General features: G+C 40.4%; 1 protein-coding gene across 2 annotated transcripts in view; it reads right to left on the reverse strand.

Annotated features, from left to right (window-relative positions):
• Window positions 1-16,176, reverse strand: part of LOC126360091 (golgin subfamily A member 1) — a 129,969-nt gene extending 113,793 nt beyond the window's left edge. Inside the window, exons 1-4 of one of the 2 annotated variants that reach the window (XM_050007681.1) lie at window positions 15,331-16,176; window positions 13,057-13,315; window positions 2,617-2,705; window positions 2,407-2,535 (exon numbers count right to left, since the gene is read on the reverse strand). In XM_050007681.1, coding sequence (XP_049863638.1) covers window positions 2,407-2,535; window positions 2,617-2,705; window positions 13,057-13,315; window positions 15,331-15,561 — 708 coding nt within the window. In that variant the 5' untranslated portion in view covers window positions 15,562-16,176. The remainder of the gene's footprint in view (window positions 1-2,406; window positions 2,536-2,616; window positions 2,706-13,056; window positions 13,316-15,330) is intronic. The other variant, XM_050007682.1, reaches the window with a different exon arrangement.
• Window positions 16,177-16,946: the final 770 nt, after the last annotated feature.

Raw genomic sequence — 16,946 nt, forward strand, 5'->3', positions numbered from 1 at the left:
CAGGATTATTGAAATGGCCTGGGAGTCGGGACAGGTTCCATCAGACTGGGCAAAAGCAGTAATCACACCAATCTTTACACATAGAAACAGAAAAGATTGTAACAACTAGAGAGGTATCTCTTTAATCAGCGTTGCAGGTAAAATCTTCTCAGGTATTGTTGAAGGGAAAGTGCGAGTATTAGTTGAGGACCAATTGGAGGAAAATCAGTGTGGGTTTAGGCCTCTTAGAGGTTGTCAGAACCAGGTCTTTAGCTTACGGCAAATAATGGAGAAGTGTTATGAATGGAAGAGGGAATTGTATCTATGCTTTATAGATCTAGAAAAGGCATATGACCAGGTTCCTAGGAGGAAGTTATTGTCTGTTCTACAAGATTATGGAATAGGAGGCAAACTTTTGCAAGCAATTAAAGGTCTTTACATGGATAGTCAGTCAGCAGTTAGAGTTGACGGTAAATTGAGTTCATGGTTCAGAGTAGTTTCAGGGGTAAGACAAGGCTGCAACCTGTCTCCACATATGTTGAAAACCATAGACTGGCTGGACGAGATTAAGATGTGTGAACACAAAATAAGCAGTCTTGCATATGCGGATGACTTAGTTGTGATGGCAGATTCGATTGAAAGTTTGCAAAGTAATATTTCAGAGCTAGATCAGATATGTAAGGACTATGGCATGAAGATTAGCATCTACAAAACAAAAGTAATGTCAGTGGGAAAGAAATATAAACGGATTGAGTGCCAAAGAGGAGGAACAAAGTTAGAACAGGTGGACAGTTTCAAGTACTTAGGATGCATATTCTCACAGGATGGCAACATAGTGAAAGAACTGGAAGCGAGGTGTAGCAAAGCAAATGCAGTGAGTGCTCAGCTACAATCTACTCTCTTCTGCAAGAAGGAAGCCAGTACCGAGACTAAGTTATCTGTGCACCGTTCAATCTTTCGACCAACTTTGTTGTATGGGAGCAAAAGCTGGGTGGATTCAGGTTACCTTATCAATAAGGTTGAGGTTACGGATATGAAAGTAGCTAGTAGGTACTAGTAGATGGGAACAATGGCAGGAGGGTGTCCACAATGAGGAAATCAAAGAAAAACTGGGAATGAACTCTATAGATGTAGCAGTCAGGGCGAACAGGCTTAGATGGTGGGGTCATGTTACATGCATGGGAAGCAAGGTTACCCAAGAGACTCATGGGTTCAGCAGTAGAGGGTAGGAGGAGTTGGGGCAGACCAAGGAGAAGGTACCTGGATTCAGTTAAGAATGATTTTGAAGTAATAGGCTTAACATCAGAAGAGGCACCAATGTTAGCACGGAATAGGGGATCATGGAGGAATCTTATAAAGGGGACTATGCTCCAGACTGAACGCTGAAAGGCATAATCAGTCTTAAATGATGATGATTCAGGTTTCTTATTTATCCCTTCGCATTTTATTGACATGTGAAAAACAATATTCAAGTAGAAGCACTTATACACCAGTAACAGATCACAATAGGCCAAATCTATTATCCAGATTATCACTAGTATCACATGCTGCTTCACTACACAAATAAGTTCATCATCATGATAGAACACTTCCACACTCATTATTGGAAGAACAGTAATGTAACTTTCTTTTGGTTTCATCTGTTTGACATTTACAGGTAAATTATAAATGTCTGTTAATTATTAAAAACATTGCTGCTTTATTCCATTTCTTTTAACAAAGAAAAAGCTGCAAGTTATACAGTAATATAATAGTTACTGATGACGATACCAGTAAATTTAAACATGCACTTTACACAGACATAACATTCCACTACAAATTCATTCATTCTCATTTATATTAGTAGTAATAAACTAAAAGAGAAAGTGAAAGATAAATCACTATAGACAGTCAGAAACAGGAAAATGCCAAGGAAAAAATCTATTTTCAAACTAACTTTCACAAACAGTACTGCCTTATTAACTATTTCACAACTGCACAACTGAAGAAAAACCATGCATGAAGAATAAAAAAAACATACCTTAAGCACTATCACTATGTGTGCTTCAGCATTATTTCAGCTCCTTCAAAAAGCCACCAGATGCAGATGTGAGCCTCAAGCAGTTCTGACACCATTGAAATGATGTGCCGGCAGAATGTGCATAATCAGCAGCTCCACAAAAAGTAATCGTGCTCGAATGTGCAAAACATACACATGAAAGCTACATCCACTATTTCTAACTGTATGGCTCCACACAGCAAGCAAGAAAAAAATATTGCTATTTGCGTACAGCTAATCTTTTCCTGTATTGCAATTCACATGAACAATTTGCTGTAATTACCCTTGTCACAAAAAAAATATATTATATTGTGCATGTTTGTTGCTACATGAACATGAAGAGAAGTAAACATTGGGAACTTCAATGGACGCATACAGTTACTCCATACCTGCACACGACTTAATTCCTCTTCATAGCGTCTCAGTCTGTTAACTTCCAACTTCAATGATTCCACTTGGCTTGTCACCTCTTTTAAAGTTTCTGTTTTCTCAGTAACCTCCTGTTCTGTCACAAGCAACTGAAATTGTACATCAACATAAGAGCTTCATAATGAAGGATAACAAAAATTAGAATCAACTTAAATTATGAGGTCACTTACTAGATGTTTTATCTTTGCCATTTCCTGCGTTTGAAAACCTTCCAGTTGGTCCATGTCTTCTTGATATTGATACACTTTCTTCTTGTACTCTATATGGTTCCAGTTAAGAAAACAGCATGAAAATGTTGTGGTAGTTAAATAAGCATACACAGAATAAAACAAATAAATCTGTGATCATATAAAACATCAAAATATTACATCACTTTTACTGTACTACTGTTAAAATGGAAGTGGGCAACATAAAAATAACCAATAAAATTTACGTATTATTCACTACTGACTGTAAGGAATGTAGCACTATGAACAAACCACATTTGAGAAATAATTAAATGTGATGAGTACAACATAATAACAAGTGGCAAGTCATTATTTGGTGAAACCAACAAACCCTGGGTTTTCTTTTTCTTACTTGTTTGTTTGTTTGTTTAGTTTTAGGGCACAAAAATAACTAGGGGTCATATGCCCCCAAATCAGAACCATAGAGAAATGGAGGTCCTGAATTAAAGATTAAATGTCCTTCGACATAGTGCTACAACAGATAAAAAGCAAAACTTAGTCACCAGCCCGCACATCGTTCGCTAAGACGGCCGATAACTCTGACAGCAAACATAAATAGAATGTAAATGCCAAAATGTCAAAGGCTGATGGCAATGAGCACAACATGGCAGGGGAGCACCCCTGATCAAGTGGCGATGGCTAAAAAGACAGTGTCCAATATGCGCCCTAGCTAAAGAGATCTCCTCACAGCAAGAGGGCCAAGAGACGGTCATCCAAGCCGCTGGGAGACGCTTAATTCACCGGAGCTTGTTCCCTTAAAGGGAGGACCAGTGCTGATCCAAAGTGACACCACCTTCTGACAGACAGCAACACAGAGATCATTGGAAGGGAGCGGCCTTGGCAGTGCTGTAAGCGGCCTCGTTTTCCTTCAGACTGACGTTACCAGGAACCCACATGAACTTCACAGTGGCTCCATCATGAGTGAGCAAGTGACAGCTTTCCTGGAGCCATTGCACTGAGAATGGACGGTGTACAGCACACTGATATCCTTGAAGGGCACAGAGAGTCGGAGCAGATGATGCCATTGAAAACCTGTGTCACCTGATGTACTGCATGGCATGATACAGGGTGAAGAGCTCTGATGTAGATATTGAGCAGTGTTTCAGAAGTCGATACCAAAAATTGTCGGTGCCAATGACGTAGGCACACTTGACACCACGGTCAGTCCAAGAGCCATCGAGAAAGTGCATGTAGTGTGAAGTTAAGCTGCCAGAACAAGAGCTGAATGCGAACGCCAGAAGTCAACAGAGAAGAGGAATGTGCTCCATACCGGCAATAAAAGGAGTCATTGAAGGACGAGGCACAGGATGGGTGGCCAGGCATGGCACACAATTGGCACATGTACATGCTGAAGAAACAGTCATGGCAGTATGACAGCGGTAGTTCGGCAGCTTCTGCATAAAGACTCTCAATTGGGCTAGTGTAAAAGGTGCCATTGGCCAAACGGACACTACAATGGTGGATAGTATTGAGACGATGTAAGAGGGACAGATGTGTAGATGAATAAATGAAACACCAATAGTCTAGTTTCGAACAGACAAGGGACCAGTACAAATGGAGAAGGGTGGTCCGATTCACTCCCAAAGAAGTATCGCTGAGGACACTTATGACATTGAGGTACAGCAGGTGGCAAGGTAAGACACATGGTACGGCCAAGAAAGTTTCCTATTGAACATGAGCCTCAGGAATTTCAGTGAACTAGAAGAGCAACAAGCCCAAGATGTAAACACTGTGGAAGAAACCAACAGCGCCACCAGAAATTCATACAAACGGTTTTGTCAGGGGAAAAGCATAAGCCATTGTCAGGGCTCCAACAAGTCCATGGTGAACTGCACTAGATCACAAAATCATCAACGTAAAGGGAGCCAGAAATGCCCGGTGGGAGACAAGCCATAATAGGGTTAATGGTGACAACAAAGAGGACGACACTCAGGACGGAACACCGAGGCAAATTGTCTTTCCAGATAAAAATGTCCCACAAGGCAGAGCCCACACTTACATTGAAAGCTTGGTCTTTTAAAAATTCCGGAAGGAAACAGGGCATGCAGCCATGGAAGCCCCACATGTAGAGTATACGGAGGATACCAGTCCTTCAGCAGGTGTCGTAGGTTTTCTCCAAATCGAAAAAAAATTGCCTTAGTCTAGTATTTCCACAGAAAACCATTTATGTCATGGCTTGACAAAGTGACAAGATGGTCAACCGCAAAACGGCATGATCGAAACCCACACTGTGCAGTGGTTAGTAAATTGCGGACTCGAACCACTATAACATCTGGCTACGAATCATACATTCCTCTGTGATTTTAATGACGACACTGGTAGTAGTGCATTGTAGTTAGAATGTATAGTCAGATTGTGATAACTTCATAGCCTGCTTTGATCTTTGATAGAAACACAACTCTGTCAAAAGTGGGAAAAGGAGTATGTGTGTGCAATAAGGATGCATCTACCTTTTTCTTCACCCAATGGACTGCAATGACACCCTGAACAGTGAGTTATGTTTGGATTTCTGTCTTAGTCAGACCATTGAGCAGCCTAGTGCAAATGTTGGTTGGAAAGGAGTGGATTGGTAAATGTGGCACCGTGCTGGTGTTTATCACTGACTGCACACTGTAAAGTCATGCAAATGTTGCAACCATTTTCTGGTGAATTAATAAATGACCAGGAAGTCAATGCACTTCTCTCATAATTCATTGTGTTATGGGGGGCTGCATATATCTTTTTCACTCAGGAATCACTATCACAATTAGAATAGGCTGCACTGAATGGAGCCAGTACCACACACATACAGCACATCTTCCAAGATGGGTGTGAATGTGTCTGATGGAATGGACTGATCATGAAGTTTAACGGCAATTTGGCATATGCACTGTTTTACTGAGGCTGAAATATCTGATGTTCTATAAAACCTTGGTGACCTATTTCTGTTGGAGAGGGAGCCAATTTAAGCCTCTGGGCCTTTTCAGATGTTGGGGGAGGTGAGGCTGAGGTAATGCACTTGATACCCTTCATGCTCTGAGAATTATTCAAGCCACTGGTAGCGGAGACAATGAAATCTTCATTATTGAATACATACTGACAGCATGTTCCACTTCAAAGTAGTAGACAAATGGCAGCATTGGCAGCTGAACTTTGTAACATAATAGTTCACTTAATAAGTGCTGATAAGTACATGACAAACTAAAAATAACCCCACTATACAAAAATGAGCAGGGTGAAGTTATTTTGTCTGCTCACATAAGAGAACTGGACAGGAAATACTGGGGAGGTATAGTCAGTCTCTAAATAGATAAGCGAGCAGCGCTCATGGCAAGGGTATGCAATTTTCCTGGAAGAACACCACAACTGCAGGATGACTAAGAATCGATTTCTCCTACAGCAGTGTAGAACAATGTGCAGAGATTTACACAGATTTTGTCTATGTATATTTCTTGTGTTAGTATTACCAGTAACTCATATTTGTATTCTACATAATGTTAGGACATTATGTGGAAAATAAACACCCACTGGTCATGCTCGGGCACTGTATTGCCAGTGAATCATAAGGGCAACGGTGGAAAGGTCAGTAGAACTTTGTAAAACACCCTGTAGTTGCTTCTTGTGATGTAATATGACAGAACGAGAACACTCCTCTTGGCTCTTTCTGTTTGCAGACCTATGGAAGAGGGAATTGCATGACCTAGCCTACCTTCCCTCATGCTTCTTTCCTCCACCCTCTGCCCCATTAACCCTGAAAACCATTTATACCTCAATACGGTTCCACTGCCCTTGGATGTTGTATTCATATTTAACATTTGTTCTTAACATATTTCATTTAACAAAGATTTTATACCATTTTTAATAATTTGTAATTTATCCATCCTGCACAACACAGAAGTTCCTAGTCCAGAGGAAAAATGAATAGGATCTTTTTTGTAAGAAATTTAACCCTCCATTAATTGCATTGACTACAAGTACAGCCTCTGTGAACACTAATTTCTGCCTTCCAGCTCTTTAAAGGCACATGCATGTGTCCGACCTAGCAGCTTCCTGCAGAAAGGCGGGTTGAGGCTTAAGCCATTAAAGGTCTGATCTCCAGTGAGTTAAAGCAAATTTATTTTTTTAAAGTGGGTTATTCCTACATTCCACACTTTTAACTTGTCCCTCTTTGGGTTGCACCTGACAGGGAATTAATACAGTTTAATTTTGTACTGGGGAACATTTTCACTTGAGGTGGCAAGATTCAATTTATCCACGAAAAATGTAAAAAAGTAATCCCTATAATCACATTCCAACAGTAAGTTCTTTTAGTATGTTGTCTGTGGCACTTCTTCCTAATGCTGCACAAAAGTTGGTGACTACATAAATCTTTTCCCCTAATTTTCCTTTGTTGGCTGGACAACAAAGATGTATCAGTACTCTGCATTTCATCTATGGTATATACGCTACACCTTTGTTCGAATGTTCTGTAAGTTTAGGATAGTTTGCATTGTGAAGATCCTTTATCCTCGCCGTAGCACTTCCTAGGCTTACCATTTAATTTCACTGCATATTGAGTATTCATAATTATGCTGCTCTATCCAGAAACAAAAAATTACCTTCATCTGCTGACAATGTTAGTTGTTGTTGTTGTTGTTGTTGTTGTTGTTGTGTTGGGTGTGTACTGGGCATAATCTACATCTACATCCATACTCCGCAAGCCACCTGACGGTGTGTGGCGGAGGGTACCCTGAGTACCTCTATCGGTCCTCCCTTCTATTCCAGTCTCGTATTGTTTGTGGAAAGAAGGATTGTCGGTAAGCTTCTGTGTGGGATCTTATCTCTCTGATTTTATCCTCATGGTCTCTTTGCGAGATATACGTAGGAGGGAGCAATATACTGCTTGACTCTTCAGTGAAGGTACGTTCTCGAAACTTTAACAAAAGCCCATACCGAGCTACTGAGCGTCTCTCCTGCAGTCTTCCACTGGAGTTTATCTATCATCTCCATAACGCTTTCGCGATTACTAAATGATCCTGTAACGAAGTGCGCTGCTCTCCGTTGGATGTTCTCTATCTCTTCTATCAACCCTATCTGGTACGGATCCCACACTGCTGAGCAGTATTCAAACAGTGGGTGAACAAGTGTACTGTAACCTACTTCCTTTGTTTTCGGATTGCATTTCCTTAGGATTCTTCCAATGAATCTCAGTCTGGTTTCTGCTTTACCGACAATCAACTTTATATGATCATTCCATTTTAAATCACTCCTAATGCGTACTCCCAGAAAATTTATGGAATTAACTGCTTCCAGTTGCTGACCTGCTATTTTGTAGCTAAATGATAAGGGATCTATCTTTCTATGTATTCGCAGCACATTACACTTGTCTACATTGAGGTTCAACTGCCATTCCCTGCACCATGCGTCAATTCGCTGCAGATCCTCCTGCATTAAGTACAATTTTCCATTGTTACAACCTCTCGATACACCACAGCATCATCTGCAAACAGCCTCAGTGAACTTCCGATGTGATCCACCGGGTAATTTATGTATATTGTGAATAGCAACGGTCCTATGACACTCCCCTGCGGCACACCTGAAATCACTCTTACTTCGGAAAACTTCTCTCCATTGAGAATGACATGCTGCGTTCTGTTATCTAGGGACTCCTCAATCCAATCACACAATTGGTCTGATAGTCCATATGCTCTTACTTTGTTCTTTAAACGACTGTGGGGAACTGTATCGAATGCCCTGCGGAAGTCAAGAAACACGGCATCTACCTGTGAACCCGTGTCTATGGCCCTCTGAGTCTCGTGGACAAATAGTGCGAGCTGGGTTTCACATGACCGTCTTTTTCTAAACCCATGCTGATTCCTACAGACTAGATTTCTAGTCTCCAGAAAAGTCATTATACTCTAACATAATGCGTGTTCCAAAATTCTACAACTGATCGACGTTAGAGATATAGGTCTATAGTTCTGCACATCTGTTCGATGTCCCTTCTTGAAAATGGGGATGACCTGTGCCCTTTTCCAATCCTTTGGAACGCTTCGCTCTTCTAGCGACTTACAGTACACCGCTGCAAGAAGAGACAAGTTCCTTCGCGTATTCTGTGTAAAATCGAACTGGTATCCCATCAGGTCCAGCAGCCTTTCCTCTTTTGAGCGATTTTAATTGTTTCTCTATCCCTCTGTCATCTATTTCGATATCTACCATTTTGTCATCTGTGCGACAATCTAGAGAAGGAACTTCAGTGCAGTCTTCCTCTGTGAAACAGCTTTGGAAGAAGACATTTAGTGTTTCAGCCTTTAGTCTGTCATCCTCTGTTTCAGTACCATTTTGGTCACAGAGTGTCTGAACATTTTGTTTTGTCCACCTACCGCTTTGACATAAGACCAAAATTTCTTAGGATTTTCTGCCAAGTCAGTACATAGAACTTTACTTTCGAATTCATTGAACGCCTCTCGCATAGCCCTCCTCACACTACATTTCGCTTCGCGTAATTTTTGTTTGTATGCAAGGCTATGGCTATGTTTATGTTTGCTGTGAAGTTCCCTTTGCTTCCGCAGCAGTTTTCTAACTCGGTTGTTGTATCACAGTGGCTCTTTTCCATCTCTTACGATGTTGCTTGGCACATACGCCAACGCATATTGTACGATGGTTTTGAACTTTGTCCACTGATTCTCAACACTATCTGTAATTGAGACAAAACTTTTGTGTTGAGCCGTCAGGTACTCTGTAATCTGCTTTCTGTCACTTTTGCTAAACAGAAAAATCTTCCTACCTTTTTTAATATTTCTATTTACAGCTGAAATCATTGATGCAGAAACCGCTTTATGATCGCTGATTCCCTGTTCTGCATTAACTGTTTCAAATAGTTCGGGTCTGTTTGTCACCAGAAGGTCTAATATGTTATCGCCACGAGTCGGTTCTCTGTTTAACTGCTCAAGGTACTTTTCAGATAAAGCACTTAAAAAAATTTCACTGGATTCTTTGTCCCTGCCACCCGTTATGAACGTTTGAGTCTCCCAGTCTATATCCGGCAACTATAACATGGTGGGGAAATCTACTCGAAATATTTTCCAAATTATTCTTCAGGTGCTCAGCCACAACAGCTGCTGAGACCGGGGGCCTATAGAGACATCCAATTACCATGTCTGAGCCTGCTTTAACCGTGACCTTCACCCAAATCATTTCACATTTCGGATCTCCGTCAATTTCCTTCTATGCTATTTCACTTCTTAGCGCTATAAACACGCCTCCCCCTTCACTGTCCAGCCTGTCTCTGCAGTATACATTCCAATCTTAGTTTAGGATTTCATTACTGTTTATGTCTGGTTTCAGCCAACTTTCTGTCCCATATGGGCGTTGTGACCGTTACCTTTCAATAGACGCTCCTGCAATTTACTATTAGCACATTAATATTGTTATTCCCTGTTGCATGTTGCCTACTCCTACCTTGCCGCGTCTCAGAAGGCATCTTGTCGGGCCTAGGGAGGGAATTCTCTAACCTAAAAAACCCCCATGTGCACTCCACACGTACTCCGCTACCCTTGTAGCTGCTTCCGGCATGTAGTGCACGCCTGACTTATTCAGGGGGACCCTACATTTCTCCACTCGATAGCGGAGGTCGAGAAATTTGCACCCCAGCTCTCCGCAGAATCGTCTGAGCCTTCCACTCGGCTCCAAACCAGAGGACCGCGATCGGTTCTGGACTGCTCAGACTGGACTGGAGCTCCCAATAACTAATAAACCCCTTCCCCCATGTGCCTGCTCGGACCTTGCTGAAGGAGCAGCTGCATGTCCACTCACAGGCAGAGCGGGCGATGACACACGGCCAGCCTCCACATTTACCCTCCGCCCCGTGCGCAGCGAACGCCACTGAACCCGCCAGTCCCCTTGTGGAGAGGGTGGCCCAACCGTGCCCGGTATCTGCGAAGATGTCTCGACAGCAGGGACAGTGGGTGAAGTATGTAACACGTGGGGTGTACCTTGCGACGCACCGGACTCCCCACTGCCGCTACACTCTGAGGCAGCAGCCTGAACACGGCCATCAACACGCTCAGCTGTTCACGAAGAGTGGCCAGCTCCTCTTGCGTCCATACACAGCAGTCACACATCCTATCCATCCTAAGGAATCAATTTACTGAAGAGACTTAATCAACTTTTAACTAGACTGCTAATTAACTAAAGGCGGCTCATTATTGACTAAACTGTGATTGTTAGCCACTTCTTGTAGAAAACAATGAAAGTAGCACTACCTGTCTCTGACCTGTATTGAAAACAAACACTAGCACTACTGGTACTATGGTTGACTAAAGGGACTCTCTCTGACTATTCAAAACAAACACGAAATCTATGGAACACTATTAGTAGCACTCGACAATTAAAGCTTCCTAAAAGCAAAAACACACGGAAGAAGAAGTGACAAGTAAGAAAAATACAGTTAATACTTAAATTAAGGTAGCTCGCTGCACAGCAGATGTGAAGCAGGCGGCGGTTAGGACGAGTCATTCAACTTGAGTCATTCAATTGGTCAGCAGTGTTCTTGAGATACAGGCGCATGTGTTGCCATATAAGGGTAGAATTAGATCCATCTCAAGAATGTTTTCCTTCCAATTATTCACGTAGTGTTTCCACTGTATCTGAAGTTACAGTATCAAGATGTTCATTGTGTGTTGTGAGAAACAGACTTTTTCCTAAACAAAGCTTAGTCTGAACTTGTTTCTGAATAAGAAACAATTTTAACAATAAATAATACATTTTATGTTCCGTCATTAATTGTTGTCAAACAAAATAAAATCCAAGATCTTGTCATTAATTGTTATCAGCTGCTTCCTTCACAGTTCATTTCATAACACGCTATTGACGGAATACATACGAGTGGCCAATTACAGAAAGGCATATGGAGTAATTTAGCAGTGTCAGTAGCATCATCATCTGTCTCCAATTGCACATTCACACATATTCCTTCAACAGCATATTATGAAATGACATACATTTACACACACATTCCACAAGCCACTCTTTGCCTTGTGCCACTACAAGTCATTTACTTCCCTTTTCCATGCACAAATGGAGAAAGAGAGAAGCAACTGTCAGTATGTCTCCATACTAGCCCCAATTTCTCCTACCTTTGTGTCCTTACACAAAATGTATGTTGGCGACAGTAGAAACAGTCTGCAGACAGCTTCAAATGCCAGTTCTCTAAAATTTCTTAACAATGTTTCATGAAAAGAATGTTGTCTTTCCTCCAGCCATTCCCATTTAACTTCATAATATTCATCTGTTGACTGAGCTTACAGGTAACAAATCTAGCAGCACACCTTTGAATTGCTTTGATGTCATTCTTTAATCCGATCTGGTGAGGATCCCAAACAATCTAGCAAAACTCAGGAACGTAGCACACAAGTGTTCTGTTTTCCTAAAATTCTCACAACAAACCCAATTTTTCTATCTGTCTTCCCTCCTATAGCCCTTAAGAGTTCATTCAATTTCATTTTGCTATGCAAAATTAGATATTTAATTGACAGGAATGTGCCAAGCAGCACACTACTAATGCTGTACTGTAACATTACAGGATTGTTTTTACTATCCATATGAACTGACATGCATTTAGAGCAAGCTGCCGTTCACCAACCATCAACAAATTCTGTCCAAGTCCGCTTGTATCCTCCTACTGCCACTCAATGATGACACCTTGTCACAGCATCATCAGCAAACAGCCACAGACTGCTGCTCATCCTGTCTGTCTAATCAATTATGTAACTGATACCAATTAATGGTGGAACATAAAATCTATTACTTACGGTTTCAGTTGTTCCTTCCTCAAAAACCACTTCCATCTACACTTTGATTAAGAAAAATCCGATATGGAACAACATATATTTAGGATCGTAAGACAAACTTTGGATATAATGTAAACACAGTGTGAATAATTAGACTGCACGTATTCTCAAGATTAATGCAATTTTAACCCTGTTACACTGGAACAGACATGTGTCTGTAGTTCAAGAACACTGTTGACTAACTGCAAGATTCAAACATTATGCCCAGTGCACATGCGACATGGCAACAATAATAATTCACAAAATCACAGTTAGCAGGAAAAGATAATCTTTCGCTGCCTGCTGCGGCTTAACTAGCAGGTGCCACGTGACTACTGATAACCAGTATACAGACAACTAAATAACAGGCTTAGGAAATATTGAGAAGTAGTAAATATTACAAAATGTGAGGATACAGAATCCTCACAGTATGTCTACTTCATGATGATGTAATTTCTGGATTCAGTAGCACTGCGATTGAGAACATTGAGATAACATGCTTTTGAATATTTGTATTAACGTGGCATAAAAAACAAACAACAACACTGATTGTTAAAAAAAAAAAAATCATTCATCAGCAGTAAAGAATACATACCTTCAGCCACTTTTAAGGCTTCCTCCAAACTAAGTTTCTGTTTCACTACTTCTCTTTTTTCTTCTTCCAAAACAATTTTTTCTTTCTCTAACAATTCCAATGATCTTTTCCATTCATTTTCTTTGGTTTCCATTTCTTTCTTCCATTCTTCCTCCTGCCTATCCATTTGTCTTTTCCATTCCTCTTCTCGCTTCTGCATTGCTCTTTTCCAGTCATCTTCTCTTTTCTCAAGACGTTTTATCTCTTTCATGCTTAAAACCTGCCAAATAAAAGCACAGAAGCAAGCATAAATCATTTTGAACTTGACTGTTTGGAACTATCAACAACAGCGCACCACTCTGACACCAGCAAGACAATACATTGGATCTTATTACCAGCACAGATAATTTAAGTGTGTGTAAGTGGGGAGGGGAGCACATCCACACATTCGTAGACAGCTTTGGAGAAAGCTGAAGAGATTCATATTAAATTGTGTGTAAACCTTGCCAGGTTGAATATCAGTTCTAAGTTTACTGTACATCTAGAGAAAATCCAAATGCATATGATGAAACCACTTATAACAAAATTAATTAAAATATGACTTGCACAAGAACTATACAGAATGGTATTAGTAGGAATGTATGTGCAAAGGATTTCACACTGTGCTACTTATAGTAAAATTAATGCTCATCAGGGATAGAGGACAGAATTTCAATATTTTGTTAATTTGTAAGGTAATTTAGTTAGTCTAGAAACTGACGAAGCAATACATGACACCAGACATATGATACATATTTATTTAGTCACATAATTAAAGGGATTTGATGTGGGTCATTCCCAAGGGAAAGTACTATTTATATATGAGAATCTGTGTTATTAAATGTTACTCCTCATACAAAAATGAAGAAACCTTTACTGGCAGTAACCTCATGACATACTAACTGCTGACATATCTTGTCAAATAATGTAGGCTGCAGTTATCCAGTAATGACCCTGCATGTCTCGTTCACTGCCTTTACAGCCTCTTTGGCATGTGCAGATTTGTACCAAACATGACACGTGTATTCTGCTACACAGAAGCAAAGTGATAATGCGGATGTTTAAGTTAAAAGCTGAGAGCCTCATGCAGTGACAATTATGTCATTTTTGGCATTCACTTGTAGCTTTATATTATGACAATGCAGCAAAGCATGTAACGTCACAAATGCAGTCAAGTGTGACATGTAAATATTTTGTATATGGTACAATCTCCTACTGTTGTCCTTTCCACGTTACACTGCCAACTGCTATTGACACATGAATGGAGGTAAATTGTTTCATAGTAAGAGACTAGTAGCTTCTAGATGCTACTTCAATTTATCCACTTTATAAGTAACAAGAGCCCATTGTAAGTATTCTGACTTCAACATGAGACCAAAAATTGCAAATTTCTTTTAACAAGCTAGTGCAAATTACAATCAAAGTAGTATATTGCATGTACATAGCAAATAAGTATAATGAAAAGCACAAGACCACCTTAATTATTCCAAAAATACCTAAGTAATAAATATAAGGTATCTACATTTTCTGGTCATGACAACCATCAACTTATTTTCTGATACAAAATTTTGAGGCAGTCTCAATATTAGCTCTGTTACCTCAATTCATCAATTAGTCGATTTGTAAAGCACTGTCATCCACATGACAAACTCAGGTCTCAGTACTGAGCAGGATACATGAAAGATGCACATTTATAGGCATACTCCATTTACTTCAAAAATTATCACGAACAACGAAATATCTAGGCTGGAATAAAAATGTGGAAACTAAATGGCACAAATTACTCAATATGCAACACAAGCATATTTCAAAAGGGTACGGTTTTTATCTAGTGACAACTAAAAAGGCTGGTATGGCACAAGGGGAAAAGGGGGGGGGGGGGCAGGAGGCCCATGTGTAGGTTTGTATAAATATTGCTTTACAACTCAATAATAGTAATGTTTTTCCAGACACAAGGAACCATCTGTCTTAAAGTGAGAATCGGAATACATCGTTTGCTTAAATATATGCTTAAATATAATCTCACGTCCCAACCCACTCTTGGCACTAAATAAAAATGAGTTTCCCCTCTGAAGTCAAACAACACTTCATTCGCTGCAGGGTACAGGTAATCTAAACTTTACATAATATGGCCTTGTTCATATGTACAGGATTAAACGTGGGCTCGAAGGAATTTTTTTACATGTGCACTGAAATGAATGCATATACAAATAGTGGTATTCGGTATTAGTGGTCGACAGCGAAAAAAAGTCTTACTTTTCCTTCTGCAAGTTTGACATCCACACTGTCACGCCTGCTAAGCGAAGTTGGAGATGTAGCACCATCTTCTCGCAACCCATCAAGAGATATACTTCCCACGCTCGAACCAGAACCTTGTCTTGAATGCCTTGAAGTCCCTTTCTGTGGGGGGCTGCTGAGTATTGGAGCAAGTTTTGCTACATCGTTTCCAGTTTCTTCTTTTATTTTATTCTTCAAACTGGCAAACATGTCAGTAACTTATTTCACAACCTATGCGTGAAAGTATGAACAGAACACTTGTCACCCAACAGTTTGCGATTACTAATATGACACAAACGGAGATATCACTGTTTCCTTTATCTCATCAGCTGCTACACGTTGACAAATGTGTCACTGGCGTATAAAAAATCCAAAAATATTACATAAACCAGCAGCTTAAGTATACAACATATATACATTGGGAAGAATATTTTCTTTTACTACGGGCCATAACCACTATCAACATACTGCTGGAGCGAACTGTTAGCTATCCAATACACGCGCAACACACAAAATTTACATTACAGTAGACACTCCTACCCACTAGCTGCCATGTTTCTTTCCAAAGATATTCAACATCACAAAGCGTGAGTCCAGAAGACCATAGTTGTGTTCTGAGTGAGAGTTGAGCGGAACATGAGATCGTTCAAGCAGCTGCCAGCCGACTTCCACGCACGCGCAGAGCCAAAATCGCGTATAAGCAGCGTCTTCTCCCTTTTTTGTGTAGCAGTGACAGCCTACAGCCGGACTACTCCCGGAAATTTTTTTATGGCGATATAAGTTGCTAGATACATGTGTAGATCTGACAGAGTGGGAGTAGACTCCACTTGACTAGTGTTTTGTTTTTAACAGTTCATTAAAATTTACATCTACGTATATACACCTAAAACCACCACGAAGTGCATGGCAGAGGGTACGTCTTTTCATGTCAGTTATAGGGGCCTCTCCCCATTTCGTTCACGTATAGCGCGCAGGAAGAATGATTCTTTGAATGCCTCTATGCGTGCAGTAATTATTCTAATCTTATCCTCATGATCCCTATGTAAGCGATGTGTAGGGGCTTTTAGTATATTCCTAGAGTCATTATTTAAAGCCTATTATTGAAACTTTGTTGTAAACTTTCTTGGGATAGCTTGCTTCTGTCTTCAAAGAGTCTGTCAGTCCAGTTCCTTCAATATCTCTATGACACTGTCCCACGGATCAAACAAACCTGTGACCATTCGTGCTGCCCTTCTCTGTATACGTTCAATATCCTCTCTTAGTCCTATTTGGTACAGGTTCCATACGCTTAAGCAATATTCTAGTACCCATCGCACGAGTGATTTGTAAGGAATGTCCTTTGTAGACTGATGGCATTTCCCCAGTATTCTACAACTAAACTGAAGGCTACTACCTGCCTTACCCACGACTGAGAATATTTGATAATTCCATTTAATATCCCTACAAAGTGTAAAATGCAGGAATTTATGTGAATTGGCGAATTCCAACAGTGGCTCATTTCTACGTCTATGCTCTGCGAACCAGTGGGAAGTGTGTAGCAGAGGGTACATGCCATTGTACCAGTTATTAGGGCTTTACCATTCCATTCATATATG

Source organism: Schistocerca gregaria, chromosome 1 (genome assembly GCF_023897955.1).
Source record: "Schistocerca gregaria isolate iqSchGreg1 chromosome 1, iqSchGreg1.2, whole genome shotgun sequence".
In the NCBI taxonomy this organism is placed as follows: domain Eukaryota; kingdom Metazoa; phylum Arthropoda; class Insecta; order Orthoptera; family Acrididae; genus Schistocerca; species Schistocerca gregaria.